Here is a 12,812-nt window from a genome sequence, read left to right on the forward strand (position 1 = left end):
TAATTTAGGAATCGATCGATCCATCTAATTGAATTGATCGAATCATGAATCAATAAGACAACTAATTTGATTATCGATATGATTTTAAAAATACTAATACTTATGATAACGAGCCATTGTTTGGTTTATTTCATTTACTAGAATGAGGTTGTGGGCAAATCTCATTGTTGGGCAAATTTATTGATATTATAGAGCTTATGGGTTCACTTATGGTTTTTGAAAGTTTGTCTTAAATGAGTTTAAACTCATGTTTGAATCTAGGAATTTTATGTTAAGTTTGGAGTGTTTGACTTACTAAATTTATTAACATAAAAAATTTTTAATCAAAATAATTAAAATAATATTATTTTGAATAATATATAATTAGGGCAAAAAACTGAGTCTAGCTCAGTCAAACTCTTTGACAGACAGAGCCTGTTCAACTTTGGGCTGCGCCTTTTTTCCTACTTTGTCCTTCCTTCTACGATCTTCCTTCTTCAAGTCTGGACTCTCTCCTTATCTTATCCCCTCTTTCTTCTTTCATATCCTTTCCATAGACTTTTCTCCTTTCTTCTTCATCCTTCATGTCATAGCTCCCATGGAGAACAGTTCCCGTGACTGGTCCAGTTTTCCAGACCACCTACTCGCCACCATTGCAGACCGCCTCCCCACTAGAATCGACACTCTCCGCTTCCGCGCCGTCTGCACCTCATTTCGAGCCGCCCTCCCTCCTCCTCCGCCACCAAACCCATACTCAGACATCCACTATTTCCACCACTCTCCCACCTCCAACTCTCCCATACACTTCTTCATTGCCCAGTCTACCGTTTACGCCATCCAACCCCTCTCACAAATCTCCCATCCTCATCACACCCCAGGAGCCTGGCTAGTCAAAGTCGAAGATTCACCGTCCGGAGATGTCAAACTCCTGGATCCCTTCTCCACATCTCAAGTCAAGAACGTCTCCGATAAGTTACCAGGGTCATTCAACTTACTGGATTATCGCGTTAAGGAGATAAGTAAAGGATACAGACTTGAATTAGCTACAGACCAACAAAGGGAGCTCAGCAGATCGGAACGAAGCTACACTGGCAAAGTAGTGGTTTCTGCTGATGAAGATGACGATGATGATGAATTTGCTATTATGGTGTTGATTCAGGGAAAGGTTGTAGTTTGGAAAAGAAGAGATAACAAATGGCACAATATCGATATCGTTCAAGATCGATCTCATTTTATTTATGACATAATCTATAATAACAGAAGATTCTATGTCTTTAGCTACAAAGATCGTACTGTGTGTGTGGATCCGAAGTCCTTGAACGTTTCGGAACCAGTGGCTCCATTGCGGATTTCGCTAAGCAGGTCAGCCTCTTCCTTCCACTTGGTAAAGTCATCTCCGGATTTGTTCTTAATCCGGAAGAACTACTTAGACTTCCCTGGAAACTGCGACAGCCACTTCTGGGGTAAATCTGGTGACAGAGGTTGCCGGGTTGGGTTGAATATTTTCAAGCTTGATGAGGGGAAGGATGAGTGGGTTGCGGTGAAGGATGGATTCCAGGATAGAGCCTTGTTCATGTTCAAGGAATGTAACTTTTTTCTTTCAGCTCAAGAGTTCTCAGGATTGAAATGGAATTGTGTTTATTTACCTGATAGAGGTCATCCGAATGTTGATTGTGATTGCCCTGGAAGCAATGCTGTGATCTTTAACCTGGAAAATCGTTGTACTGATAAACTCTCAGCTTTTCCTGGTTTTTCCGAAATGTTCTGGCCTCCTCCAAGCTGGCTCTTCTCTTAAGGTAAAGGGTTCTTTTCTTTCATGTTAAAAAAAAGTAAACTCCTGATTTAGTCTGTAAATTGAGGACTCTTTGTTCATAAATGTGAAGTTTCTTTATATTAATACAATAATACTCAAGAATTGCTCTGTTCCATGCCGTCTCCGTGTGCTCCACAATTTCTTCATGCTGCTAAAAGTTTTGGAATTTGAGCTTTAATTGCATAAAATGTATGAGAATCTTCTTGGATATGGTTCATTTTGGTTGTGCTGGGTGGTAAATTACTCTTTTTCAGAATGTCACGCTTGAGATCCAAGTTTTATAAATAGTCAGTACCCTTTTTGTGAGATTAAGCCAAAAAAATAATTGCACAGCTTTCTTATACCTTGTTGATTATTTTGTTTTGAGTAATCATTCTAGAAAACTTGTGGAATCGATAAAACAAACAATTATAGACAATTTATCTTAAATTCTTAGTTCACCCAAAGTAGGTTATACCTAACGTTAATATTTTTGCAATATCTCCTCACCTTACTTGTTACCTATGCGTCAACATAATTCCTTATAGATTAGATGATCACCAATTCCAACATTAAGCTGGCTCTTTGATTTTTCCTTTTCAAATTCTAGCAACATTTTGGTTCACTTTGGATTATTGAAACTGCCAATATAATGGTTTACATATATGAAGCTTCAAGTATGATACCACACTGCCCTCAATGTAAGAATACTTGATGACATTGTGAAACAAATTGGTTAAAGTCATGAGATTGATTGCAATCATTAGTTATATTATGTTTTGGAATAGAAATTTGAAAATTCGCATGAGACTCATCTATCTAATATGGCTTGAATTTACTTTTAATTTGAAAATTTACTCTGTTTTGAATATTAATACAACTTAGCAGCTTAAAGAGTTTAGCATTCGAATAGTTCTAAGAGAAGCTAATAATGTCTATTCTCTGTTTCCTCAAGAACATTAATGAACCCGGATTAGTTAGTAAGATTTATTTATATATATAGTATTGCTCGCTCTAAATATCCGAGTGAACATGAATGAAAAGGTGATGAAGATCATTTACAATTAAATCATAATCAGGCTCTAAATGACTCCCCAATTAGGTTTTATCCGCTGACAATATTTTTAGAAAAAGTTTATAATAACATTATGTTAAGAATACCTAATAACATTTTTTTCCATTGATATAACTAAACTTTGTTCTTTTTTAAGTGAGAGAATTGAACTCTCGGTTTTTCCTATTGGAGAAATTGAATTTAAAAATTTTTCCATTAAAGGGCTAAATTTTTAGTATTTCCTATAAAAGGTATTGAACAAAAACAATTAGATTTGTTTGTTTTATTTTGTTTTGGAAGCGAGTTGATTACTTTGATGTTTCATTATGAAATATTGAAAGTTTGGCCTCTTCACCTTAAATTAAAAAAAATAAAAAGAACTTTTAGTTCCTATAAAATGTATTAACAATTTTAAATTAGTAAGATTTTTAAATTAAAGAGACCGAATTTTATTTTATTTTATTTTTTTTATTATAGCAACTAAACTTTGTATTTTTACTTTTGAATAAATCAAACTTTTAGATTTTCTTATAGAAGAGGTTAAACTATGAAAATTTCTTATTAAAGACAAGACAAACACAATTGGAAGTGATTGTTTTATTTTGTCCTTCAATATCAATTGAAAATCTATTTAATCAGTTGAATTTCTAAAGACAACTTATATATATATATATATTCTTATGAATTAAGTTTAAAAAGAAATGACAATTCATCTATTACCACGCACTTACCCATGACTTTGCTATGTTGATGAACATTAACAATTTGCTGTGACTCACTCTTCTTCTCCTTCTTCCATTCATTCACAAAACTCTAAACAATCTGTAATAGTAAAAGCATTAGCCGTGGAGAGTCAGTTCTACCGTTTAAAATGATCACAATATATCAATTCAACAAGAAGACAGGAATTTCCTCAATAAACACAAAGACACATAAACTTTAATATTTTACCTTCTCCGTCTATGCATAGTTGCCTATAATTGACTCAAAGAAGTCTACGCGAAAGTATATTGTTAATTAGTGAATGAATACGTGCATGTTGTTTTGTAATTGTTGTAGGATTGTATAAAGCCACTCTTCAAAGAATGTCTTGTGTTCACCTCTTGCAACCTTGGTTTGTCTTTCCAATTGTGTATGTCTTGTCTTTTTATTTTTACTTAAATAACCTTTTAAAGGCAAACTATATTATTTTTATTTAAGTTAAATTCAAATTTTCTTTAATTTTATTCAATAAACTTGAATAGAATTACTTTTTATTTTACTTATAATTTACAAGAAAATCAATGAGATAAAAATTTGACTAGATATGGATAAGTGGTGGTTTCCAACTAAAAAGTGAATAAGTGTTTAACATGAAACAAAAGTTTCACCAAATTTAATTGATTTGATCACTCAGCTCATTAATTTGAGGTGAAAATGAGTGAAGTAGTAAAAGTAAATAAAGAATAAAACTCAATTTTTATATATATTAAATAAATTTATTTATATAAATTAAAATGATAAATTTTAATTAAATGATGTAATTATTTTTTATTTTATAATTATTTATTGATATTAAGTTATAAAAAATAAGTTTATATAATTTATATATATTTATAATATTATTAAAAGATAATTAATTAAGGAAAAAAAGCATCTTTGAAAGTTAAAATAAAAATATCTTGATTGAAATATATATATATATATATATATATATATATAGAAAAATTTTCATAAAAAGATTTTGAATAACTCTCATCTATCTTCATCTTCACATGATGAGTCTCCACTGTAATTTTCTTTGCTATAAATGTGATCTGTCTTCTTTGTTTTTTTTTTTATTTCATACCTCATAAACTCATTTGTACCTTTCAGGAAGTAACCACATGACAGAGACTACTCTACCAACCATAAAGATGAAAATGTTTGGACTCAAAATATGAAAAAATCTTTTTTATTGTTTAGGAGGTAAACAAAGTTAATATTAATTGTCATGTCACTATAATATTAGTATAGATTAACAATTAATAAATTATTTTTTAAACATTATCAATTATCATAAGTCATATAATTATAATAATATAGTCAATAACTTATTATATGATTGTGTTAGCATACAATGTAATATTTTTTATCTAAGATTTCATAATCAAATATAATATGAAAACGTGTAGTTATATTTTGTTTGAAAAGACAATATTGATCATGCATCATATGTATGCAAAGTGGAATGATAGTCAAGATGTGATATGTTGATTCGCAGTTATTGAATTCAAAGTATCGCTGGCTCAGGAATTGTCTGCTTTCGTATGGAAAATCACTCTCAAAGGCACGAATAGCAACCACCAGAAAATTAATACTTGCACTGAAATCAGAACTTTATGCAATGTCATTGATAACATTTGTACAACACTTGGCAATGACAAAATCCCTGCAACAATCTCACGCTAAATCTTTTACATGATTTTGTCATTATCCTAATAACAAGCTCACCAGCCCTAATCAAAATTCAGCGATTGAGATAAACTGCCACAAATTGGCTGAAAACAGTTATCGTGGTCTTCCTCCTCTTTCTGTGGATTGGTTGTTAGATCAATGAAGTCTTTGCCTTTGTTGGGGCAGAGCCACTCTACTTATCCATAAACTACAATGTGTTCATCACAAATACAAGGCATTGAAGAAAATAAATTTGTGAGAGCTACTATAGAAATAAAAATAAAATAAAGTTATATATATTTTTTATATATAATTTAGTTATATAGATTATGTGTTATTATTTGATTAGATAGTTTTAAACTAAAAATAAAGTAATATTCAATTTCATGATTATATATTATTTATGTATCTAAATTATGTATAAGAAATATATAGATATAGTATTACTCATAAAAATAATGCAGTTGGGTGTCAAAAGATGTTAATTACAACTTTGGATGGAGAAAAATGGTTAACGGAAATAGAGAATACAAATGTGAGAGTGTAAGTTAATAGATGACTGTAAACAACCCAAAAAAAAACCTAACTAGGAGAAAATTTCAGTTTTTAAAACTATGTTTGGAAAACTAATAAATTTTATTTGTTTAATGTTACTAAGTAACTCTTTTCACTAACAAATTTCACTAATAGTAATAGTTGATGGGTATTAGTCTGAAGTTTTTAAAATTAATGGGTGAGAGTTTAACAATATAACAAATCTTGGAAGAGAATAAGTTTTTTGGATATCAAATCACTATATACATCTATATTTATTTATATATTTAAAATAATAAAATTATATGTATAAATAATATATATAATTTTTTATATAAATAATAATATATGATCATATAATTAAATATTATTTTATTTTAATTTAAAATTATTTAATTTTATAATAATATATTATTATTTATATTATTTGTATATATAATACTTTGTACTCTTTGAATTGTAAAAATGAAAAAATCTCTATTGAAAATATGGAAAAATCTTTCATAATTGTTAAGAAGATAAAACATAAAATTGCGTGTAAAAATGTTTTTCTCTTCCTTTTTAAAGTAAGAAGACAAAATAAAGTTCTAAATTTTGGAAACTAAATTATAATCTCATTCATCTTCATCTTCACATGGTGGGTTTCCACTGTAATAATTATTTTCTACTTTTTCTAATTTTATGTTTTAGAAACTCATTTACATCTTCTAGGAAGCAGTTGCATGACACTGAGTCTACTCTTCAAATTAATATTTGATTAACTCATTTTTTTAACCCTACTTTTTCTTACTTTCATATCTGATCAGCACTAAATTACAATTCCATAAACTATTTGTTAAATTATTTTAAAAAGGGTAATTTTTTAAATTTATAATTATTTATTTTTGTCTACTATTTGAGAAAAAGCATTAGTAAAATTAATCTTATTCAATTTTTTATTCAAACTCCTAATTTATAAGAAAATTGATTAGAAAAATTTTAATTCAAAGCACGTGATTTTCGTACCTGTTTGTGTGAGAAGGGTCCAACCAAAGAGTGAGTTGTGAATGATAGTGTAAGTTAGGACATTGAAGAAAGACTTACACTTAGTCTAATTATTTCAAGTCTTAGTTTTGTACTTACTTTTTCAAATTGTATCATTTTAGCTCACCCCTTTTTCATTAGTAAAACCGACAACACGATACAAAAATATTATAAATAAAAAACTTTAACTAACTCAATTTGACTCATTGATCAATTTAATTTTGAGGGGAATTTAAAATAAAATTTTAATTTAATAATTTAATAATTTAATTTAAGATTAATTTAAAATTATACTTAAGAATATTTTTTATTTGATCAGTAAATTTATTTATTATTGATGTTATTTATTTTATTAATAATAATATTTATTTGTTGGTATTCTTTAATAATATTTTTAATCAATTTAAGAAAATTTAATTTCAAATTAATTATTATAAATTCAAACTAAATTTAAATTAATTTATATTTAAATTTAATTTGACTAAAATATAATTTTAATCATTTTTTTTAATTTATGAATACTTCTATTACAACAATAATTATACTCTTCAAATATATTGATAGAAAATATTTTTAAAAAAAGTACAATAAAAATTTTTGTGTTGAAAGATTTAAAATTTTTTTCTTAAGATTTTGAGGGCTATATTTTACTTTCATCTATGTTGTAATAAATATAATATATGTTCTATTATCTCTAAAACTTTTTTATTTTTATTTAAACTAAATTCAAATTATCTTTAATTTTATTTAATAAACTTGAAGAGAATTACTTTTATTTAACTTGTAATTTACAAGAAAACCGATCAAATAAAAATTTGACTAAGTTTGAATACTTGGTTTTCAACTAAAAAGTGAATAATAGATTAACATAAAAAGAAAATTTCACTAAATTCAATTAATTTGAGGTGGAAAATGAGTGAGCTAGTCGAAATAAATAAAGAATAAAACTCAATTTTTATATAGATTAAATAAATTTACTTATATAAATTAAGATGATAATTTTTAATTACATGATGCAATTATTTTTATTTTATAATTATTTATTGATATTAAATTATGAAAATAAGTTTATATAATTTATTTATATGTATATATAAAAAATATTATTAAAAGATAATTAATTGAGAAAAAGAATCTTTAAAAGTTAAAATAAAAATATTTTGATTGAAAATATATATATAAAAAAATCTTCCTTAATTGTTGAAGGTTTAGAATAGAAAATTTTCTGTAGAGAAATTTTGAATGACTCTCATCAATCTTCATCCTCACATGACCGGTTTCCATTGTAATTTTCTTTTTTTGGTAATTTTCTCTGTCATAAATGTAATCTTTCTTCATTGCTTTTTTTTTTTATTTCATATCTCATAAACTCATTTGCATCTTTCAGACAATCACATGATAAAGACTACTCTTCCAACCGTAAAAATGAAAATATCTTGACTTAAAATATGAAAAAATCTTTTTGATTGTTGAGGAGGTAAACGAAGCTAATATTAATTGTCATGTCACTATGATATTAGTATAGATTAACAATTAATAAATTATTTTTTGAACATGACCAATTAAAATAAGTTATATCATTATGGTAATATAGTCAATGACCTATTGTATGATTGTGCTAATGTATGATATAATTTTTTTTTATCTAAGATTTTATGGCCGAATCCAATATGAATACGTATAGTTTATATGGTGCACAAATACAAAGTCAATCATGTTTTGTTCAGAAAGATTATATTGGCCATGTGTTGTATATATGCAAAGTGGAATGATAATCAAGATCTGATATGTTGATTCGAAGTAATTGGATTCAAAGTATTGCTTACTTAGGAATTATATGATTTCGTATGAAAAATCACTCACAAAGGCACGAATAGCAACCACCGGAAAATTAACACTTGCACTGAAATCAGAACTCTATGCAATGTCTGTCTCGCCATCCAATTAGTAAAACTTAGCCTTAAATGCTAACTGAACATTAAGTGTTATTAATTTCAGCTTCTAATTGAATTGTTTAGTGGATTTTATTTGTTGGATTTGGTCCGTAGATGTATGGCATGTTGAACTTAGCCGAACTATGTTAAAAATTGCTAATATTGGCTACGTGTAAAGATTGGTTTATTACTAACACAATCTTTACAGCTAAATACAAAGTAAACCCATATAATTCACATTCAGTGAATATAAATAGATAAATAAATAATATGAAAGATATATAAAAGCAGAAACAGGAGATGAAAGATGGACCTCTAATCCTCTGGCTTAAACTGAAGCAAATGAAACACAAAATTCACAATTTCAAACAACATTTCAAGCAAATCACGATTTAAAACTATAACATCATATACGTCCAGAGTTCACATAGAGTCCAGGGTTCAAACAAAAATGATGTCAATTTTCAACTTGTAATCTACTCATTTGAGACTAATTTTTCTGATACAAGTTGTCAATCTCATTTGTGAAATTAAAAAATTACAACTTGTAATTTTTCCGATAGCCACCAAGGAAGGAGACACCAAACAGACATGCATCAGCTGCTGCAGATAAGCAATAATCTGATATGCAGTTGAACTGTTTAAACCATTTCATATTTCATCCATAAATAAGTTTTTGTGGACACAACAATCTGCTTCAGGCATCTGTTCCTTTCAAACATTACTACCAATTATACCCAGAAAAACGTAAAATGATAGCAGAGATAAACATTAATTTCCCTTTCGAAACTCAATTATTACTCCGACTGCAAAGTCAAATACGTGTCATTAATAACGAATTACGATTTTGCCCTTCTTTCTATTTTACATTTCTACAACAGGTACCAATGACAAAATCCCTGCAACAATCCCACACTAAATCTTTTACATGATTTTGTCATCATCCTGATAACATCCAAAGTCGATTGATAATAAAGTCTCTGTTACTAGTGTACTGTTCTTAGCTCACCAGCCTTTATCAAAATTCAGCAGTTGAGACAATCTGCTATAAATAGGCTGAAAACAGTCATCGTGATCTTCCTCCTCTTCCTGTGGATTATTCATTAGATCAATGAAGTCTTTGCCTATGTTGGGGCAGAGCCACTCTTATTATCCATAAATTGCAACGTATTAATCACAAATACAAGATATCGAAGAAAATAAATTTGTGAGAGTTATTATAAAAATAAAAATAGAATAAAATTATATGTACATATTTTTAGTATATGATTTAGTTATATAAATTATATATTATTATATAATTTAATAATTTTAAATTAAAAATAAAATAATTTTTTATTTCATAATTATATATCATTTATGTATTTCAATTATGTATAAAAAATATATACATATAGTAGTACTTATAAAAATAATATAATTGGGTGCTGAAATACGTTAATTACAGCATCGGATGGAGAGAAATGGTTAATGGAAATAAATAATACAGATGTCAGGGTGTAAGTTAATTAACGATAGTAAACAACTAAAAAAAAAACCCTAACTAGCAGAAGATATTTGTTTTTAAAATTAGGTTTGGGAAGCTAATAAATTTTATTTGTTTAATATTGTTGAGTATAATGGTAATAATACTCTTATCACTGACAAATTTTACTAACAGAAACAATTGATAGGTGTTACTCTGAATTTTTTAAAATTATCGAGTGAGAGTTTAACAATATAACAAATCTTGGATGGGAATAAGTTTGTTGGATATCAAATAACTATATAAATATGTATTTGTTTATATATTTAAGATAATAAAATTATGTACATAATTTTATACACAAATAATAATATATGACTATATAATTAAATATTATTTTATCTCTAATTTAAAACTACTTAATCATATATGATATATTATTATTTATACATAAAGTTATATATATTATTTCTGTATATAACATTTCCCTTTTTTTGATTTCATGCATCAGAGACTCATTTACATCTTCCAGGAAGCTGCTGCATGACATTGACTCTATTTTTCAAATTACTATCTGATTAACTCATTTTCATAACCTTGTTTTTTCTTATTTTCATACATGATCAATACTAAATTACAATTTCATAAACTGTTTGTTAAATTATTTATAATAATATTTAAAGGATTATTATTATTTTTAAAATATAAAAAAAAATACTCATAATAGATAATATGAGTTGTTTTCAGCCCAGTCGGGCCCAAATGACAAGACAGGTTAACCAATTTAAAACCTACAAATGCCAACGTCTAAAGGCAATAGTTAAAACCTGATTTAAAAGTGAATGATTGAATTGGGGCCAAATTCCATTCCATGTGTTGAACGGCGCTGCATTTACATTGTCAAATCTTGCCGCCTCCCCCCTTTTATCATTGAGTTTTGGAATCATTACAATTTTTAAGCATAAAATCGTTTATGTTTTGTTCACAAAAATGTTGTATTTGCTTCCCTTAATTGGTATTTATTTATATATTTAAAATTATTTAATCGTATTATAATATATTATTTGTATATTCAAAAAATATGCCGACATAATTTTTTTGGGCTAACAATCGATGTGGGCATTTATCTTAATCATTTTTCAAGGACCATCTACCATGTGGGGGCACAGTTAAATTGTACATGAAAAAGGTTCCCACATATGGGCCCAACCTTTCATTGTAATACAGAGAGGAACAAGGACAAATGTGAATGGGGCTAGTGATGAAAATGAATAGCACCCAATTCTTGAATGTTTAATTTATTTATTGCAACATTCCTTTCAATTATGGCATGAATGGTTGAGGGTGTTGCAGAAGGTGAATTTTCCACCACATGTATTTGACTTTGGCCAAAAGATAATGGAAAAACATTAAATACCTTAGAAAATTGGCTCGGAAAATTGTCATATTTGTTGACCGGAGGGGCGACAAAATTTCTTATAAATCCCTCTCTCTTCTCTTCATGTAATACACACTTTATCCAATTAACTTTCTTGCTTCTTCCTTTTGCTTCTTATCTCATTTCAGAAGCCCTCTTTCTATTCCTTTAATAAAATTTTAGTTATAGTTTCTATCATTCAATTAATTCCATTATATTTATAACTGTAGGGAAATTTTATGTAAAATCGAGTTGTATGTCCTCTAAATTATTTATCCTTATCTCAATAAAAGAGGAAAAAAATAATTAATTTTCAATGGTTGGTAAATGCATCCTTATACAAAATTTAATAGGCAGTTTGGCACATATTAAATTACAGTGTTTGATAATTTTAGTTATAACTTGGGTTTACTTTAATTACCCTTAAACCTGTTTAAATTTTCTTTTACGGAAGGTTAGACACCTAATCTCATTTGTGAACACACCTAATCTTGTGGAAGGTTATAATTTAAATATTAATTTGAAGAGTAATTTTTTAAAATTACAATTCTTTGTTCTTGCCTATTATCTGTGAAATGACATCAGTAATATTAATTTTATTCAATTTTTTATTCAGATTCCTAATTTATAAGAAAATCAATTAGAAAAATTTTAATCAAGAACACATGATTTCTGTACCTGTTTGTGTGTGAGTTTCAATTAAAAAGTGAATTGTGAATGATAATGTACGTTATCAGTTAAAAAAAAAAAAAACATTGACACAACATAAAAATATCATAAATCAAAGAACTTTAGCTAACTTAATTTGGCTCATTCATCAGTTTAATTTTGAGTTGAATTTAAAATAAAATTTTAATTTAATAATTTAATTTAAGATTAATTTAAAATTATATTTAATAATTTATTGATGTTATTTATTTTATTAATAATATTATTTATTTGTTGATATTCTTTAATAATATTTTTAAATTAACTATTATAAATTCAAACTAAATTTAAATTAATTTATATTTAAATTTAATTTGACTAAAATATAATTTTAATCGTTTTTTAATTTATTAACACTTCTATTACAACAGTAATTATACTCTTCAAATATATTGATAGAAAATATTTTTTAAAAAAGTATTATAAAAAATTTTGTGTTGAAAGATTTAAAATTTTTTTTCTTAAGATTTTGGGGGCTATATTTTATCTTC

The 12,812-nt window shown here is 27.1% G+C and overlaps 1 protein-coding gene across 1 annotated transcript; it reads left to right on the forward strand.

Moving 5' to 3' along the window:
* Window positions 1-577: 577 nt before the first annotated feature.
* LOC123208463 (F-box protein SKIP23-like) lies at window positions 578-1,774 on the forward strand. Its single transcript, XM_044625999.1, has one exon. It carries the CDS (start codon window positions 578-580, stop codon window positions 1,772-1,774), a length of 1,197 nt encoding a protein of 398 aa, XP_044481934.1.
* The last annotated feature ends 11,038 nt before the right edge of the window (window positions 1,775-12,812 follow it).

This window comes from Mangifera indica, chromosome 2 (genome assembly GCF_011075055.1).
Source record: "Mangifera indica cultivar Alphonso chromosome 2, CATAS_Mindica_2.1, whole genome shotgun sequence".
NCBI lineage: Eukaryota > Viridiplantae > Streptophyta > Magnoliopsida > Sapindales > Anacardiaceae > Mangifera > Mangifera indica.